This window comes from Teleopsis dalmanni, chromosome X (genome assembly GCF_002237135.1).
Source record: "Teleopsis dalmanni isolate 2A chromosome X, ASM223713v2, whole genome shotgun sequence".
In the NCBI taxonomy this organism is placed as follows: Eukaryota; Metazoa; Arthropoda; class Insecta; order Diptera; family Diopsidae; genus Teleopsis; species Teleopsis dalmanni.
The window spans coordinates 28,076,427-28,097,341 of NC_051848.1; the positions used below are offsets into that span (position 1 = coordinate 28,076,427).

A 20,915-nucleotide genomic window follows, 5' to 3' on the forward strand; every position below is an offset into this window, starting at 1 on the left:
ATAAGAAATTTGTAGTATAAAATTATATTTAAGCGTATTTGTTTGTGTGATAACAAACTTATTTAATATTTAAGCATTAACAAGTCGTTGAGGATAGATAAGTGCAAAACACACGCACACCCGCACCCGCACCCACACACACACACTCATACTGACATACATACACACAGTGAGACAATTACAAACAAACTAAATAATTATTACGCTTGTTAAGCAGCTTTTATATTAAAATGTAAATAAATGACAAAACAAAGAGACAAAACAACAAAATAAACAAAAGACAAAAACGAAAAAAAAAACGAAAAACACAGAAAAAAAGAAATAACTAACTAATTTGTGCTAAAAACAAAAATCGTGTATTTATGCTGCGCTTTTTATTTTAAGTGAATTTCTACAGCTACAACAACAGCAACAACAACAATAATAACAACAATAACGGTAATACCAACAACAGTAATACCAATGTAAACAGCATCATCAGTAGGGACTGTAATAGAAGAGTAGTAATATCAACAACACAGTAAGTACAACAACAGCAAACAAGAACAACAACAACAATAACAAGAACAACAGCACTTATAATAACTGAAATAACTGAAATAACTGAAATAACAGTAATAACAACATTAACGAGAAATAACAAACAAACAGACAAACAAAAATTTTAAAACATTTATCTCATCTTGCCGGTTGGATTTAATTACCCATAAAGGATTACGTACTCATTAAAAAGGATATCATAACATTGCAATACGTTCGAGAGAGAGCATTTTAAGTCCATTAAACTAAGTTAATTCAAAACAAAGAAAAACAAAAACACCACAAAACCAGAAAGCACATAAAAATATTTGTAAAGAAACAATAAAAAACAACAATAACAATAACAACAATAATAACATAAGCAAAAAGTAAAAAGTAAACAACAACAAACTTGCCAAGTAAGAAGCACCTTAGAATAAAACAAGCCGCAATTGTGGCACTGGCGACAGTTGCAACTTTAACGGTTGCAGCAATCAGAATCGAATCGTAGTTGGTTGGAACTACGAAGTTGGCATAGCGGTTTTATATCGTAAGCGTCTAATTCCACACCATCTTCCATATTCGCACTATCAGCAACAACATCAACATCAACATCAGCGTCAACATCATTGCCAGGCAGGACTACACAATGGATTTATGGTTTTTATTATGTTTGCTGCTCTTAAACAAAACTGGTACGCAACTTAACTTGTTCATTTCTTTATACTTTTTAATATTTTTTTTACTGTTTGTTTTTGTTGTTTTTTTTTTGTTCACATATATATACATATATATCTATCTATATTTTGCCATATCAAAACATATATTCATCCAAGCCGATAATGTGCTTAATGCATACCAAGTTATAAACACAACCAGGAGAGTCTTTTCATATATATATCCTGCTCTATTTTTTCAGTCATATCTATTATAAGCAGAGTTAAAAGATTAAATTTTTATATTGTAACATTTCAGTTTCATTTTTATTTTTTCGCTTTCATTTCCCCATTTACCATTTACCATTCACCATTCTCTCTGTTTTTTTTTTTATTATTTTTTTTTATATTATCCATTTTGCTTTTATTTTCTTTTGTTTATTTTGTGTAACTGTAAAGATTTTCTAAGCCAGGATTTGTTTTTGCTTTTGTTACTCGAAACAATAACATACGAAAGTTATACGTTCCCATTCCCGTTCCCATTCCCGTTCCAGTAATCGTAACCGTTCCCGTACTCCTATCTAGTATCTAGTATCTATTATGTAATTCAGTATTATTATAATGTTACGATTAAATGTTTTGGAAATGCGAACGCTATTTACTTAGGACATTCATACTTCATTAAAAGTTTCTTCACATATCCTTTACTTGACTGTTGTTGCTATTGCTGTTGCTGTTGCTGTGTTTGTGTTTGAGTTTGTGTAACTGTATCAGCATGAGTGTATGTGTGTATGTGTGAGTGCTTGACAGCAGCAGCAAATGAGCATTAAAATTGTGCGGAATAGAACAAGCCGGAAACCGGAAATGTTTTAATCATTTAATTCAACCATATTTATAAGCTTTCCATATTTCTCTTATTGTTTTGCTTTTAGCCTTTAACACGCTATGTGCACTTAATGTTACAAGGATTTCAACAAAAAGTGCCTCAAGCACGAAATAATTATTTCGTTACTTAAATTTGCAAACACAAAGGATCAGGATCGCCTTTATATGAAACTTAACTCTAATTTTACACATTGTTAAATGAGTAATCGTGTAAGAATAGGTTACACTGGCTCATAGTGTAGAGCCATGAGTAGAGTAGGGGTGGATGGCTTACTTAGTAAAAAAGTTAATTCTTGATAATACCAAATTAGAGTGAAAAATGCATTACCAAGCGCAATTTTATATAAAGATACTAAAAAAATTATAAGTTCAAAATTTAGTTTTTTCCTGAGGACTGCAGAATATAGAACAAGAAATAGAAGACTAAACAAAAATTATGTCAAATTATGTCAAATTTAAATGAAATATAGGCGCTATTCAAAGATTTTTCAATCAATAGAAAATTAAAACTAATAAAGTCTGTTCTGGCTGTTTCTAAAATTAAGGGTCTGTGGCGAATATATAAACCAGTGCAATGCCATCTGGCGTAATGTACGTATCAAAGTACAAACAGCATCTAACTTAATGGTCCAGCGTTCATTAGTATTTAGCGCGTCTTCTCCGAAGCAATAAGTATTTACAATAAATATTTACAAAAAGTGTTTTAATACATTTGAAAGTGTTTTAATAAATAATGTAGTGGTGACACAGAAGTACCACAGGTGTTTTGAATTATATCCAACTCACAATTAAACTACACACTTTCACTATAGGAACTGAATACCCTTAGTAGCATTTTTAGTTACTGAAGCTAGCTGCTTACTTAACTATTTACTTACTTAAAAGCTCATAACAACTTGTTACTGGGTTGCGACATGACGCAGCGTTTCTCCCTAGGCGCCGCTATTGTCTGCGCACCTTCTCTAATCACCTATATTAAGAGCAGTTAGTGCTTCACTCAGCTCACTTTCGTAAATTCTTTCTCGATAGCAATAAAAGTAGGTATAAAGTCATGCTTGACATGATTCGATAATATCGGCGTTAGTCAGGAGCTGGACATATGATGAAATGAAAAAGATCACATGATAGATGATGAGCTTGTTTGAAGCCTCGTATAGCATTTAAATATTCGCAAATACTCAATCCTACTTTGACGAAAATATGGATACTGATCAACGTCATACTGCGGAGACGTATTAACTGTGCAAAGATACCGAGCTCAGATATGTCGGCATAAACGAAATCTCTTGTTGCTTGCTTTCTTTGTACTATTACAAAGCCACACAACTACACTTCTAGACAACTTAAAATCTTGTATCAATATTTGTGGGAGAAAACATGAATATTTCTTTATAATAATACTATATAGCGGTATTGTGAAATCAGTAGCTTTATAACAAAATCACTGTTAGAAACTTGTCGGTAGTCTCCACTAAAAAGATATATCGGGTAACTTCCTGAATAAAACGTTGGTTTGTCTTTACAATTACAATGAGGCGTCCCTTCTCAATATAACATTTAGTGTACCTTATACGTGAATGGTGGACACTTAAACTGCTCTAAACAGTTATGGGTCAGAATTGAATCGAAATATCAAGCGATATTTAATTTGTTTTTGTTGTTCGATAATATACCATTGTATAAATCCATCATGATATCAGAATTCTTGACCAAAAAAAATATTGTTTTTGCCGATCACCCACTGTGTTTATACGTGATTTCGTTATTAGTGACTATAGTCCATACGCCAAATGAAATAAAAAAATATACATGAAAGTTAATATTCTCCAAATTTTAATATAATACCAGATTAAATGTATATTGATGACAAACGAAGAGATCTGCCCTGGAACTTCCATAAACATCTTGAAGACCTTGCTTATGCTCATGAAGTCTATCTGCTTTCAGTTAAGCACTCTGATATGCAGTTAAAAATAAATGATCTATGCTCGGCTGCCGATAAAATTGGACTGAAGATACATACAAATGCAATAAGATAAATAAAACCAAAGCGATTAAAATAAACACCACAGGTAACACAGACTATATAATAGGAAACGACATGATTGAAACGCTGGATTCTTTTTCTAAAAAGGATATACTTGCCTACATAGACAAAGCAAGGGGCGCATACGCTCAGTTAAGAAAGGTTTGACATACTAAACTTTTATTTTTCAATCCGCACGTCATCCCAGTGCTATTATATGGTTGTGAAACATGGGTTACAAAAGAAACAATTATACAGAAAATACAAAGCAGATGCCTGAGACGAAATATACGAGTTTGGTAGTCAAATGTTATAACCAATAAAAAACTTTACCCGAAAAGCAACATCAAACCAATGCCAAACTTTATAAAAAGACGCTAATAACGCTGGATTGCCCATACGATTCAACTGAAGTATGTCTTCAAGCACTGGATTGTAATCTACAAAGTAGAAAAAAAAGAAAACGTCCAAAAACATTCTGAAGACGAACGCTACATATCAAGCGGCTTAATGCTCCTCAAGAAGATGAAGGAACTAACAACACAACCAGTTAAAATTAATTTAAGAAAATCATTTTACGGTAGTATTCCAGAATATATAGTCTATAAACCACTTTTTTCTGGAAATTACTCTGAATCTGTAGATGATATTTAACTTCATCGTACATATTCAACTTAATTGAATATTCTAAATAAAAAGTGTTTATCGTTCCTTACATTTATCTTATTTAGTATTCGCTTGCTAATAAGAAAAAGGAAATATTAGATATGGTATTACCATTCACAGCTGAAATGATTTGCATAAATAAGAAAAGTACAAAGCAAAAGCTTAGCTTAAGCTGTAGTACTACAGATTGGTAATAATATTTAATTACACTAAGATGTAAGAAGATAAATGATATATATAATATGTATATGTTTATATATTGTATTGGTACTATGATATCACACTATTATAGTTTAGGGTAAACGTACTCCATTGGATTATGCGCCACTTTTTCACCGCATATTGACGTGCTTGCTTACTTGCTTACTTTGCATCAATTATTCCCATAATCGATTGTGTATATTATGAGATTAAACTAATTCCCACTTTTTGAGTGCAGTTGTTACATCCCGCATTGTATCTGTGTAAAGAATTTGAATTATATATAAGATTGCAGTATTTACGCATATGTGATTTCAATGCAAACTGCACAATACTTTTCACAATGGCATCGAATGCAACTTGCTTGTTCCCCCCCTGCATTTCGTATTTCGTATCTCATGCCTTATGCCTCATGCCTCGTACCTTATAGCGCAGCCTGGATCTTATTGTTCTTTACTATGTTTTTCCTTAATCAACAACAACAAAACAAATGCAATATGAATAAACCTTCATTCCTAAACTTGAACACAAGTTGTTATTAAATATTTAAGATCGTTTCAGCGGGCCACTTGTAAAAGAGTTGCAGAGTTGTATTCCTCCCCGGTTCCTTACTTCTACTACTTCCACTACTTCTACTACTGCTCTACTATTCTAGTATTCTAGTGTTATATTGTTCTTATGTTCTTCTGTTCGTTCATTTGTTTGTTTGTTTGTTTGTTTGTATGCGTGTGTGTGAGTGTGTGTGTATGTGTATACTTTTCGGTGTTATGCTATTTGTGCTTGTTTTACAAATTTGTGCAGTGCATTGCTTGTTATTGCTTTCAGTGCATATGGCGTCGGCGTCGGTGGTGGCTTTGTGGCTGCTGGTGTGGTAAGTTTTTATTTTCTGTGCTATTGACATTGCATATATGGGTACGACAAACGACAAAAGACAGACAAGAAACGACAAACGAAGTAATGATATTTATTAAATTATGAATTAAATATGTGTTGTTATAATAAAAATTAAAAAAAAAAAAGAAGTAGAAAAAAAAACAAAATAAAGTGCTAAACCATAATGTATGTTCGAAGCTCTTCGAAAGATAGAGGAATCCTTTGTTGAACACATAAAGTTTTTAATATTGTTAGCGTAAAACTTTATTATTTTTGGTAAATAATTTTCAACTGCTTCCTTTCGAGTTCTCAAAGACTAAATGCTTTTAAAGAAGTCTGAGCCAATATTGAACAATCGCAATTTTTGCATTTTTTCATTCGTTGTTTTTCTCATACAATGCTTTCAAGTTAACTGCCAAACTTTAGCTCTTTCGACTCATAAAATGTTTGAATACTATTTTTAGCTATCAAATAGTCCTACTTCAAAGGACTTTACGTGAACGTGAACGGGAACGTATTTTTTGGCAAATAAAAGTCAACCAACTCTATTTTGTTTCATTCTATTTCTCTATGACTCTTTTGTTGTCTTGTTTTGTTAATGTTTTTTTTTTGTGTTGTTTTTGTCTAAATTTCTGTTTATTTGATTTCTTATTACTTCAACAAGGACATTTTATAATTGCCTTTGCTCAGATTTTCTAATTTCCAACAATGTAAAGTGTACGCAATTTCTTCAAAGTCACATTTTCTATTATGGGTTAAAGGTTACTTTTATATACAGTATGGGAAGTGATTCGTTGGTCCAAAAAAATACAAAAAAAAGGTGTTTTTAAGAGGTGGAAATAATTTTCATTTTCAGTTTCTGTAAGAAAAAAAAAAAATTCACTTAAATAATTATAATATTATAATTAATAATATAATAAATAAATAAATAAACAAGTAATATAATAACGTAATAGTTATAATATAATAAAATAAAATAAAATAAAATAAAATAAAATAAAATAAAAATAAATAAAATAAAAATAAAAATAAAAATAAAATAAATAAAATAAAATAAAATAATATAAAATAAAATAAAATAAAATAAAATAAAATAAAAAAAATAAAATAAAATAAAATAAAATAAAATAAAATAACACATTTGTTTATAAATTTATTTAGTTTTAGTATTTATTTCTTTTATTTACTAATTTTGATTTTAATTTTTATTAATTTTAAAAATCAAATTTATACATTAATTTTATTTAATTAAATTTTAATAATTAAAAAAGTTATTGATTATTTTATTTATTTTATTTACATGATTTTATATAATTTTATTTAGTTTTATTTAATTTTATTTTATTTTATTTAATTTTATTTTATTTTGTTTTATTTAATTTTCATTCATTTCATAAAATTGTATATTATAATCTTTAATTTTATTTTAGTGCCTTTTATTTTATTTCATTATTTAATTAAATTTGATTTTATTTAATATTATTTTATTTTATTTTGTCTTATTTTGTTTAATTTTCTTTTCTTTTATTTTGTATTATTTAATATTTATTAACTTAATAAAATTTTATTTAATATTATACAATCTTATTTGTTTTATTGTTATTTATTTTATTGTGTCATACACAACACTCATAATATTTTTGAAACTTTCGTCCAAATAATTAAAGTCTAATACTAGTTTCTAGTCTGTCCATAAAACTTCTAGTCATAAAAACTTAATATATCTTAAAAATGATGCTTCCAAATATTTTAATATTTAATATTTTCCTCAAAGTTACGCATTTTATAAGGGCATTTTTGTTACATTTCATTTTAAATGCAATCACTACTAAATCCAAAAAATAAGAAAAAAATAAGAACTGTTACGTTATAAAATAAAGCCTATTCGAAAATTCATTTTCTCTTAACAAACCTATAACAACTATTTAAGAAACTATTTAAAAGTTAGAAGGCTACGAATAGAAATGAAAAGACAATAACAAAAATTATAGTTAATTTATTTAAACACGGCTGATCATACAACGCTGTTTCGAGTATTGCCAAATACCTATCATCGGTGTTCTTACGAATTATTCGAAATTTTTTTTATAATTAGTTTATGGTATAGTCCGTTTATAATTTATTTGGACTACAAGTGCTAGGCGTATAAGTCGTGCCTGTCAAATGAATTTTAAGTTTTTTTTGTCACTTTTATTTTTTACAGTGACACTAATCAAAGTACTAGCTGTGATTTTAAATTTGAACGAGCTTATAAACTACAGTTTTATTTGGAAACACAACTTCAACGAATTAAACATTAATTTTTGAGGTTGACTATTAATATTAAAAAAGTTAAGTCCAAAAAAATTGAAATCAATTCTACTTCTTAGTCTACCCCAAAAAAAAATACAGCCAAAAAAGCAAAATAACTCGAAAAGAGTTAATTTAAATATTTTAATATTTAATATTACGATGATAATTCTTTAATTAAAAAAATAAAAAGAAACACACAAGCAAATTAGGATCATTTTCAATTATTTTTTGGATTGTTTTTATGTTTTTGGAAACAATCATCAAATTTGGACAGCCCCAGTCTTTAATGTTCAATATTAACCTTCCTTTGAACATTAATTAATAATTCATTTCAATAGTACAAAGTCCGGATATTATTTGTTAAGCTATTTCATTTTGAAGCGTTACTTTCTTTATTAAAACCCAATTCTTCATCACAAATTACGAAAGTAACGTTACTTGAACTATTGTAAATCATCAATTAATTATCAGATTAAAATTAAATTATCATTTGAAAAAAAACTTTTCCTTCCAAATGTCGGCAGACGAATTAGTGCACATCAACTTTGTTGATTTGATATTCTTTGATTAAAAATTGATTTGAGGAGACATTTGTTCACACCGATTATCTTAATTATTATTAAAAATATATCTCATTCCATTTCTATGTGACTTTTTTTCTTTTGTTGGACCAGGGAAATGATTTTATGGGCATTTTAAAGCACTTTAAAATGAAACACCCTGTATATAACTGGTATATTATTGAAAATTGGAAGAATACTAATTTGTAATATTAAATGTTTAAAATTTATTAAAAAAAGCCTTGCTATTAAATAAAGTTATCAATTCTTTATTTTATTTAAAACCATATAAGCGTATTGTAAACAGAAAATTAATTGAAATCTGCAGAAGTAAATAAGAAAATAAAGTTAGAAAAGTTTATCATACGACATGGTGAACCCTCGAAAGTTTCTCTTAAAACTTCATAACGTAGAATTTAATGAAAAAGATAAAGTAAAGTTTTTTATTTAATTATATTTTATTTTTTTATTTTATTCCATTGCGTTTTATATCATACTATTTAGTTTTATTTATTTGTATTATTTTTATTTACCATTATTATTATTTAATTTTTTTAAATACTTTAAATTATATGATTTTATTCTATTATATATTATTTTATTTTATTATATATTATTTTTTTTCATTTCATATTATTTAATTATATTTAATTTAATTTTATTTTATTAAAATTTGTTCAATTTCATTTCTATTAATTTTGAAAAATTGTATTGTATTATTTTATTTCATTAAAATCAAATAAAATAAAATTAAAATTAATCTGTAAATGAAAATAAGAAAATAAAGTTAGAAAAGTTTATCATACGACATGGTGAACCCTCGAAAGTTTCTCTTAAAACTTCAGAGCATAGAATTTAGTGAAATAGATAAAGAATAATATTTTTATAATTATATTTTATTTTTTTATTTTATTCCATTGCGTTTTATATCATACTATTTAATTTTATTTATTTTTATTATTTTAATTTATTTAATTTTTTTAATTACTTTAAATTATATGATTTTATTCTATTATATATGATTTTATTTCATATTATATTATTTAATTACGTTTAATTTTATGTTATTTAATTTATTTAATTTAATTTTTATTAATTTAAAAAAATTGTATTGTATCGTTTTATATTATTTGATATTATATAATTTTATTTAGTTTTATTTAATTTAATTTAATTTTATTTTTTTTTGTAGGGGTTTTTTTTTGAACAGTTGTGAACCACAACAACACAATTTTTTATTATTTTTATATTATTTTGATTAATTGAATTTTTGGCTGACCATACAGATGTTTCGAGTATTGCCAAATACCCTTCATCAGTGGTCCTGGAAATAATTCTTGTATTTAATTATTCGTAAATAATTATTTTTGAGACTGCAAGTACCAGGAACCGAACTCGGGTCTGCCAAATGTGAAGCTCAGAATCAGCGCACTTTAATCAACTTATCTAAAGCCGTACTTGACTTTGTTTTTTTTGTTCGAAAGTTTTTATTGACAGTTTTACTTGCTGTGTTTATATTAGAACGAAATCATAAACCATCTGTAAAATAATTGAATTAATTAATTAATTATATTTTTAGTTTCAATTGTTAAATTTCAATACTATTCCGTTCGTAGAGGCATTATTTGTTGCATGATTTGTTCTTTCTTATGTATAGAACCTAATCTAGGAACGTAATGCTGAGAAAGTCATGCTAATGTTACTCTACAATTTTTTTATTAAATTGTAGGAACCTTCTAATTTAATTTAATTTTAATTTATTTTCTAAATATTTGCCGAATTTCAGATGCTACTGTGAAGATGCTACTGCAATGCTCGGCAGGTTTATTCCGTACGTCTAAACATGGTTAAAGAAAGCTGAGACAGGCATTCTGGGTGTAGGGACTCTGTTTTGGTGACTAAGTTCATCATTTCTTTAATCCAGTAGTAATTTTATATGCTTTAACCTCTTTGGCGCTTTAAACTGATTTTCTGTTTCAAATCGAAGAAAATTTAATTAGATGAAAACCATTAAATTAGGTAAGGAAATACTACATAATTTTTGTTACCATTGTGTAATCAATGTGGTATATAAAAATGGTTTAATATGCTTCACAACAGCACTTTTTAAAAATTTTAGGTATATAAGAAGTCGATTTGCTAACTAGAAAAGGTGTTTATAATTTTAATATAATTGGTTATAAGAAGTTCACTTCGAATTTGTAGATTGGTTTGGTCCACTTTTGTACACGGAATTTGTCTCTTATCAATTACTAAATGACAAAAGCTATATTATTAATTTTTAATTATATACGAGTATCTTAATTATGTTATTGGCGTAATATAAAATATAATAGACTTGTCAGAATACAATATGTGTAGAAAAATATAGGTACAGGTTTATGTTTGAGGCGATTATGCAGTATCCAAACAATACAATCATAATTTTAATTGCAATTTCTAACGTTTGGCTCTATTTCAAAATATCAAGCTATTGAAATATATACTGAAGCATAAGAATAAAGTGTGTATATAGTAGTTTCTAAGAGTGAATCATTTGTATACTAACTTAAAACCTTAAGTTAGTATACGAGTATTTTGTCTAATGTCTAGTGTATTTTAGCCTGTCAAGTTTTGAATAAATTCACAACCTAACCTTGTTATCTATATGTATGTAATTATCATTCGTGTAGACGGTATACTTAATATAAAAAATTGTAGAGTTACGTTGACATTCTTTTTGTTTCCTTATTAAGTATCTAACCTCATCAAAATTGGTTGAGTTATCTTAGACATCTAAGAATGCTAGAACTAATATAGTGCGATCAAAATTTATGTTTATCTTTAAAAGGTGTTTATGATGATTTAGATTCAATGTAGTGCATTTCTTAATTTTTTTATTAAATTGTAGGAACTTTCTTAGAATCATTTTTAATTTATTTTCTAAATATTTGCAGAATTTCAGGGTAAAGATGCTAGTGCACTGCTCGGCAGGTGTATTCCGTACGTCTAAACATGGTTAAAGAAAGCTGAGGCAGGGATTCTGGGTGTAGGGACTCTGTTTTGGTGACTAAGTTCATCATTTCTTTAATCCAGTAGTAATTTTATATGCTTTAACCTCTTTGGCGCTTTAAACTGATTTTCTGTTTCAAATCGAAGAAAATTTAATTAGATGAAAACCATTAAATTAGGTAAGGAAATACTACATAAATTTTGTTACCATTGTGTAATCAATGTGGTATATGAAAATGGTTTAATATGCTTCACAACAGCACTTTTTAAAAATTTTAGGTATATAAGAAGTCGATTTGCTAACTAGAAAAGGTGTTTATAATGTTAATATAATTGATTATTAGAAGTTCACTTCGAATTTGTAGATTGGTTTGGTCCACTTTGGTACATGGAATTTGTCTCTTATCAATTACTAAATGACAAAAGCTATATTATTAATTTTTAATTATATACGAGTATCTTAATTATGTTATTGGCGTAATATAAAATATAATAGACTTGTCAGAATACAATATGTGTAGAAAAATATAGGTACAGGTTTATGTTTGAGGCGATTATGCAGTATCCAAACAATACAATCATAATTTTAATTGCAATTTCTAACGTTTGGCTCTATTTCAAAATATCAAGCTATTGAAATATATACTGAAGCATAAGAATAAAGTGTGTATATAGTAGTTTCTAAGAGTGAATCATTTGTATACTAACTTAAAACCTTAAGTTAGTATACGAGTATTTTGTCTAATGTCTAGTGTATTTTAGCCTGTCAAGTTTTGAATAAATTCACAACCTAACCTTGTTATCTATATGTATGTAATTATCATTCGTGTAGACGGTATACTTAATATAAAAAATTGTAGAGTTACGTTGACATTCTTTTTGTTTCCTTATTAAGTATCTAACCTCATCAAAATTGGTTGAGTTATCTTAGACATCTAAGAATGCTAGAACTAATATAGTGCGATCAAAATTTATGTTTATCTTTAAAAGGTGTTTATGATGATTTAGATTCAATGTAGTGCATTTCTTAATTTTTTTATTAAATTGTAGGAACTTTCTTAGAATCATTTTTAATTTATTTTCTAAATATTTGCAGAATTTCAGGGTAAAGATGCTAGTGCACTGCTCGGCAGGTGTATTCCGTACGTCTAAACATGGTTAAAGAAAGCTGAGGCAGGGATTCTGGGTGTAGGGACTCTGTTTTGGTGACTAAGTTCATCATTTCTTTAATCCAGTAGTAATTTTATATGCTTTAACCTCTTTGGCGCTTTAAACTGATTTTCTGTTTCAAATCGAAGAAAATTTAATTAGATGAAAACCATTAAATTAGGTAAGGAAATACTACATAAATTTTGTTACCATTGTGTAATCAATGTGGTATATGAAAATGGTTTAATATGCTTCACAACAGCACTTTTTAAAAATTTTAGGTATATAAGAAGTCGATTTGCTAACTAGAAAAGGTGTTTATAATGTTAATATAATTGATTATTAGAAGTTCACTTCGAATTTGTAGATTGGTTTGGTCCACTTTGGTACATGGAATTTGTCTCTTATCAATTACTAAATGACAAAAGCTATATTATTAATTTTTAATTATATACGAGTATCTTAATTATGTTATTGGCGTAATATAAAATATAATAGACTTGTCAGAATACAATATGTGTAGAAAAATATAGATACAGGTTTATGTTTGAGGCGATTATGGAGTATCCAGACAATACAACCATAGTTTTAATTTTAATTTTTAACGCTTGGCTCTATTTCAAAATATCAAGCTATTGAAATATATACTGAAGCATAAGAATAAAGTGTGTATATAGTAGTTTCTAAGAGTGAATCATTTGTATACTAACTTAAAACCTTAAGTTAGTATACGAGTATTTTGTCTAATGTCTAGTGTATTTTAGCCTGTCAAGTTTTGAATAAATTCACAACCTAACCTTGTTATCTATATGTAATTATCATTCGTGTAGACGGTATACTTAATATAAAAAATTGTAGAGTTACGTTGACATTCTTTTTGTTTCCTTATTAAGTATCTAACCTCATCAAAATTGGTTGAGTTATCTTAGACATCTAAGAATGCTAGAACTAATATAGTGCGATCAAAATTTATGTTTATCTTTAAAAGGTGTTTATGATGATTTAGATTCAATGTAGTGCATTTCTTAATTTTTTTATTAAATTGTAGGAACTTTCTTAGAATCATTTTTAATTTATTTTCTAAATATTTGCAGAATTTCAGGGTAAAGATGCTAGTGCACTGCTCGGCAGGTGTATTCCGTACGTCTAAACATGGTTAAAGAAAGCTGAGGCAGGGATTCTGGGTGTAGGGACTCTGTTTTGGTGACTAAGTTCATCATTTCTTTAATCCAGTAGTAATTTTATATGCTTTAACCTCTTTGGCGCTTTAAACTGATTTTCTGTTTCAAATCGAAGAAAATTTAATTAGATGAAAACCATTAAATTAGGTAAGGAAATACTACATAAATTTTGTTACCATTGTGTAATTAATGTGGTATATGAAAATGGTTTAATATGCTTCACAACAGCACTTTTTAAAAATTTTAGGTATATAAGAAGTCGATTTGCTAACTAGAAAAGGTGTTTATAATGTTAATATAATTGATTATTAGAAGTTCACTTCGAATTTGTAGATTGGTTTGGTCCACTTTGGTACATGGAATTTGTCTCTTATCAATTACTAAATGACAAAAGCTATATTATTAATTTTTAATTATATACGAGTATCTTAATTATGTTATTGGCGTAATATAAAATATAATAGACTTGTCAGAATACAATATGTGTAGAAAAATATAGGTACAGGTTTATGTTTGAGGCGATTATGCAGTATCCAAACAATACAATCATAATTTTAATTGCAATTTCTAACGTTTGGCTCTATTTCAAAATATCAAGCTATTGAAATATATACTGAAGCATAAGAATAAAGTGTGTATATAGTAGTTTCTAAGAGTGAATCATTTGTATACTAACTTAAAACCTTAAGTTAGTATACGAGTATTTTGTCTAATGTCTAGTGTATTTTAGCCTGTCAAGTTTTGAATAAATTCACAACCTAACCTTGTTATCTATATGTATGTAATTATCATTCGTGTAGACGGTATACTTAATATAAAAAATTGTAGAGTTACGTTGACATTCTTTTTGTTTCCTTATTAAGTATCTAACCTCATCAAAATTGGTTGAGTTATCTTAGACATCTAAGAATGCTAGAACTAATATAGTGCGATCAAAATTTATGTTTATCTTTAAAAGGTGTTTATGATGATTTAGATTCAATGTAGTGCATTTCTTAATTTTTTTATTAAATTGTAGGAACTTTCTTAGAATCATTTTTAATTTATTTTCTAAATATTTGCAGAATTTCAGGGTAAAGATGCTAGTGCACTGCTCGGCAGGTGTATTCCGTACGTCTAAACATGGTTAAAGAAAGCTGAGGCAGGGATTCTGGGTGTAGGGACTCTGTTTTGGTGACTAAGTTCATTATTTCTTTAATCCAGTAGTAATTTTATATACTTTAACCTCTTTGGCGCTTAAAACTGACTTTCTGTTTCAAATCGTAGAAAATTTAATTAGATGAAAACCATTAAATTAGGTAAGGAAATACTACATAAATTTTGTTACCATTGTGTAATCAATGTGGTATATGAAAATGGTTTAATATGCTTCACAACAGCACTTTTTAAAAATTTTAGGTATATAAGAAGTCGATTTGCTAACTAGAAAAGGTGTTTATAATGTTAATATAATTGATTATTAGAAGTTCACTTCGAATTTGTAGATTGGTTTGGTCCACTTTTGTACACGGAATTTGTCTCTTATCAATTAATAAATGACAAAAGCTATATTATTAATTTTTAATTATATACAAGTATCTTAATTATGTTATTGGCGTAATATAAAATATAATAGACTTGTCAGAATACAATATGTGTAGAAAAATATAGGTACAGGTTTATGTTTGAGGCGATTATGCAGTATCCAAACAATACAATCATAATTTTAATTGCAATTTCTAACGTTTGGCTCTATTTCAAAATATCAAGCTATTGAAATATATACTGAAGCATAAGAATAAAGTGTGTATATAGTAGTTTCTAAGACTGAATCATTAACTTAAGTTAGTATACGAGTATTTTGTCTAATGTCTAGTGTATTAAAGCCTGTCAAGTTTTGAATAAATTCACAACCTAACTTTGTTATCTATATGTAATTATTATTCGTATAGACGGTATACTTAATATAAAAACTTGTAGAGTTACGTTGATAATATTTTTGTTTTTTTATGAAGTATCTAACCTCATCAAAATTGGTTGAGTTATCTTAGACATCAAAGAATGCCAGTACTAATATATAGTCAAAAGTATAGTCAAAATTTATGTTTATTTTCAAAATGTGTTTATGATGACTTAGATTCAACGTAGTACATTTTTTAATTTTTTTATAAAGAGGTTTTCTTCGAACAGTAGTTAATTACAACAGCAAATTTTTTTATATTGTTTATATTATTTTAATTAATTGAATTTTTACATCTGTTTCGAGTATTTTTTTTTATTATATTTAATTTTTATTAATTTCAAAAAATTTTATTTAATATAGTTAAATTTTATTTTATTTAATTCTTTTAAATTTAATTTTTTTTTTATTACTTAATTTAATTCATCTTTGTTTTACTTGATTTTCTTTTATTTTATTATTAAATGTAACTTTATTTAATTATTTTTTGTTTTATTTGATCTTATTTAATTTAATTTTATTTCATTTAATTTAATTTTTTTTATTATTTAATTGAATTTAATTGAATTTTATTTAAGTTTTTTTAATTTTATTTAGTTTTATTTTTTTTATTTCATTTAATTTAATTAAATTTAACTTATATTAATTTATTTATGTTTTGCTTAATTTTCTTTTATTTTGTCTTATTTTATTTAATTTTATATAATTTAATTTTATATAATTTAATTTTATTTTATTTTATTTTCTTTGTCTTATTTTATTTAACTTTATTTATTTTTATTCTCTTTTATTCCCTTTTTTTTTGGTTTTTATTATTTTTATAAAAATTTATTTATCTTTTTTATAAAATTATAAAATTTTATTTTATATTATATAATTTAATTTAATTTTTATTCATTTCAAAAAAATTTTTGCAATATTTTATTTTATTCGATTTTATTTAATTTTATTTAGTTTTATTTAATTTAATTTTATTTTACTTTGTTTTATTTAATTTTTATGCATTTCATACAATTTTGTTCTATATTATTTAATTTCATTTTATTTAATTTTATTTTGTTTTATTATTTAATTAAATTTAATTTTGTTATATTTAATATTATTTAATTTTATTTAATTTTATTTAATTAAATATAATTTTAATTAACTATATTTTTTTTTATTTCGTCTTATTTAATTTAGTTTTATTTAGTTTCATTTTGTTTTTTTTTTTTATTATTTAATTTATTTGAATTTAATTTAATTTTATTTAATTATATTTAATATATTTTATTTTGTTGTATTGTATTTCATTAGAAATGTGAAAAATTTATTATAATGCAGCAAATAATAATTTATTTTTGTCCTTAAATACTGAATATTGAAATTTAGAATTCAACATTTTTAAATATTCGAAATATTGTTTTCTTAAATTGTTGCAATTAAATTTGTTAAGATAGATTTTATTATTCTTGATTTATTGAAAATTACTGACTTGGACTTATAAGCAAACATTTTCATTCGAATGAGTCTACTGCAATTTTGATCTATTCGATAGTGACTATCGTTGTGCCTTAGAATCTATAGCAAATGTTATTAAATTGAAACGGAATAAATTAATTTTAGTAGAAAATTTGTTTATGCATATTACGGGTTTAGTTTCTAATCAAATCATTGTCTATACGAATAATTTTCCTTATTGTTTAAAACTTGTCGAATGGAAAACGTTTTTGTACCATTGCATGCAAAATTCAAAGTTTTCATTTCAAAATATTTTTGCTACTTGTGTATAGCTTTACCTATCGTTTATTAAGTACATTCAAATTTAAAGTATCATTAAGAAAAAAAACTTAAATTCGAAGTGATGATAGAAATATATATTTTCTTAAATTCCTTATGAAATTATAGATATGTATTATGTAGTATTATGTAGTTTAAAAGCTAACATTCAGGGATAGATTTCACTTAATTAAACAAATGTTTACATCTTATACATATATTTCAGTACATATGTAAGTTCTGTTATACTTATCTTAAACATATTCATCTTAAATATTAACTAAAATAATTAAAATTATTAATGGTGAGTTATTTACAATAGAATTAAAATAAATTAAATTTATTATACCTCATAATCACACCTCAAACCTTATTATTTGAGGTTTAAACCACAAACTTTAGAGTTCAGGATCTTACAATCTTAGAAACTTAACATCACTTAGACTACATGGGTATTAGCTCAAGAAGCTTGCCCTACATTTAGCTAGAGCTACAGAAGGAGCATTTCACATTTGTTTTCTCTGTACAACAAATGAACTTCATTTTGGATTGATTGCACTCACTCCTCTTTTTTTATTAGTAAAAAATATATATTAGCCTAACATTTTTTTCAAGATCTTGAATTCAATAATTATTAACGTTAACATTTCCGATCAGTTATTACTTAAGTTACGGATCCATTCGTGCACATTGATCTGAAAACCTTCTGCACATTTTTAACTTGCGCTTTTTTGACAAGAAATTCAAAAATATCCGTCATATATATGGATGAAATAGTCCTTATTCGGTGCTAAGAAAAGATTCTAAAAGCATTTAATTCAGTCATTGTCATTTGTTATAAGTATACATTTATCAATTATTTTAGCATAAAACTAAAATATATACTTTTAATTTTGGATTAAGATTTTCGAACATATTTTTATTTCAATATATTATTTGGACTTCATAAATATTTTTCAAAGAATATCTTTCAGTACTGGATCCTTTGGGATGAATTTTAATAACTTGTTATTATATAGCTGACAATAGACATGCCATAACCTAAAGCTTGTTAGTTAAAATCCTTCAAGTGTTGAGAGGATTGTCTGTATAAATACAACTTTCTGAGTAATCTCACAAAAAAAGTACAGTGATAATAAATCGTCTAATTTAACAGATCGATTCAAATCACAAAAATGTGAAACTATAAAAAACCAAAATAGGACATGCTATGTGATTTGTGGCACCGTCTTTCTAAAACCATTTATATTTCATATCCATGTCACTGTAAAAAGAATGGAAATCATATTACTAAAGTGATCAGAATTGAACATTTGTTTTAAAATAATTAATCTGCTAAAATTGTATGATGATAGTAAACAGAATCAACGTCACACCTTACTGATTTTTCTACAACCTAAAGACCTATCACACTTTAGTTTTTGTGGATATTATGATCTGCTGCTCCAGATGGTACAGTTTTGTTTGATCACCAAGCGAAAAACGAGCCTCATCACTAATGATAAAGATTTCTTTAGCAAACTTTCACAATTTGAATACGTTTTGTGGTTATTAAACGACTTATGACAAATATTTAATCAAATATATGATGCCTTGTAAGATAGTTTTATTTGACATATGCCACAAAAACACTGCTGTCAAATCAGGACCTTCAAATAGACAACAGATCGAAAATAACGAGAGCGTGGTTTGAAATGCTAACACAAAAGATACCCTACTCGCAGTAATGTGAAAGTGGTTCCGAGGGATAAGTCTCGCTACTACATATTAATGTTAGGGAGCCCGGGCGCACCATTCCGACGACCTTCAATTAATTAAAATAATTTAAAAAAATAAATTTTTGTTGTTGTTTCACTTCTGTTCGAAAACCTCTTTATAATTATCTTATCTTAAGCCGGCGGACATCGGTAGCATACAACATGTCTAAACGTGACTAATGGACAGTCAAATAAATATAACTAGGCGACCAAATCATTTGAATCAGTTGAATTTTAATTCAAAATCTCAAACTGTTGCCAAATTCCATTTTTTATTCGACTTCACTGATTTTAAATAGTGTAAATTTCTAGACTTAATCCAAAAATGCTAAATATTATGTTCATATATTTGGTAATTCCGTAAAGTAGAATGCATTTATAGTGAAGATATTATATCCATTGAGTGTGTCTGCTGGGAACATGATTTTATATACCGGTACGTAAGTATTGTCCTTTAAGTCAAAGTCTTGCCACAGCTGTTGAAGTGCGATATCATTGTTGCTTTACGTTTTTACTTCATAAACTTTTGTAGTAATATCTTTCTAAAATTAGTGTGAATGAAAAGTTTAAAAGTACTTATTTCCTTTGTTGACATTGAGAGGCGTTGGTGGTGCACATTGAGTGCACTATGCGGAACAGATTTTACAATATTTTAATTTAATTTTTTTCTTTTCTATTTAGGAGAAACCAAACCAAGTTCTTATTTGAATTTTAAGAAATTTTTAAATTTTAGTACTGAAAGTTATTGTAGCGAACACTTTCAAATGAAAAAAAGATAGATTCCGGTTAACAAAAACGAACATTTGAATTGCGTTTATTTAAGTACCAACACCAACACCAACACCAAAAATATTAAATATGAGTTATTAAAATTAAAATTAAAATTAAAATACATAACCTATTCTATAGATATTTTTCTGAAGCTTCGGATGCTTTCTTCTCTTAATCCAAAACATTTTTGTTTAAATATTTAGTTAAAATTTTAAGTTTAATATTAAGTGTGTGCTGGTAGCTGAATATACTATACGTGATGATTTCATTTAAATGTTAAATATAATTAAAACTTATTTGGTATACAGTTTCATAAGAAAATTATCTAAAAAAGATATATAAGATATATATATATATAAGAATATATTATACGTAATAATTTCATTTAAATGTTAAATATATTTAAAATTTATTTGGTATACAGTTTCATAAGAAAATTATCTAAAAAAGATATACAAGATATATATATAAGAACAGATAATATGTAATGATTTCATTTAAATGTCAAATATATTTAAAATTTATTTGATATACAGTTTCATAAGAAAATTATCTAAAAAAGATATATAAGATGTATATATATAAATAAGAATATATTATTTGTAATGATTTCATTTAAATGTTAAATATAATTAAAATTTATTTGGTATACAGTTTCATAAGAAAATTATTTAAAAAAGATATATAAGAT

At 26.2% G+C, this 20,915-nt stretch overlaps 1 protein-coding gene across 1 annotated transcript in view; it reads left to right on the top strand.

Moving 5' to 3' along the window:
• The first annotated feature begins 868 nt into the window (after positions 1-868).
• The window catches only part of LOC119662035 (neural cell adhesion molecule 2), a 93,622-nt gene continuing 73,575 nt past the window's right edge, over positions 869-20,915 (top strand). The window contains exon 1 of the mRNA XM_038071573.1: positions 869-1,214. Within this exon, the coding sequence (XP_037927501.1) occupies positions 1,169-1,214 (46 nt within the window). The 5' untranslated portion in view covers positions 869-1,168. The remainder of the gene's footprint in view (positions 1,215-20,915) is intronic.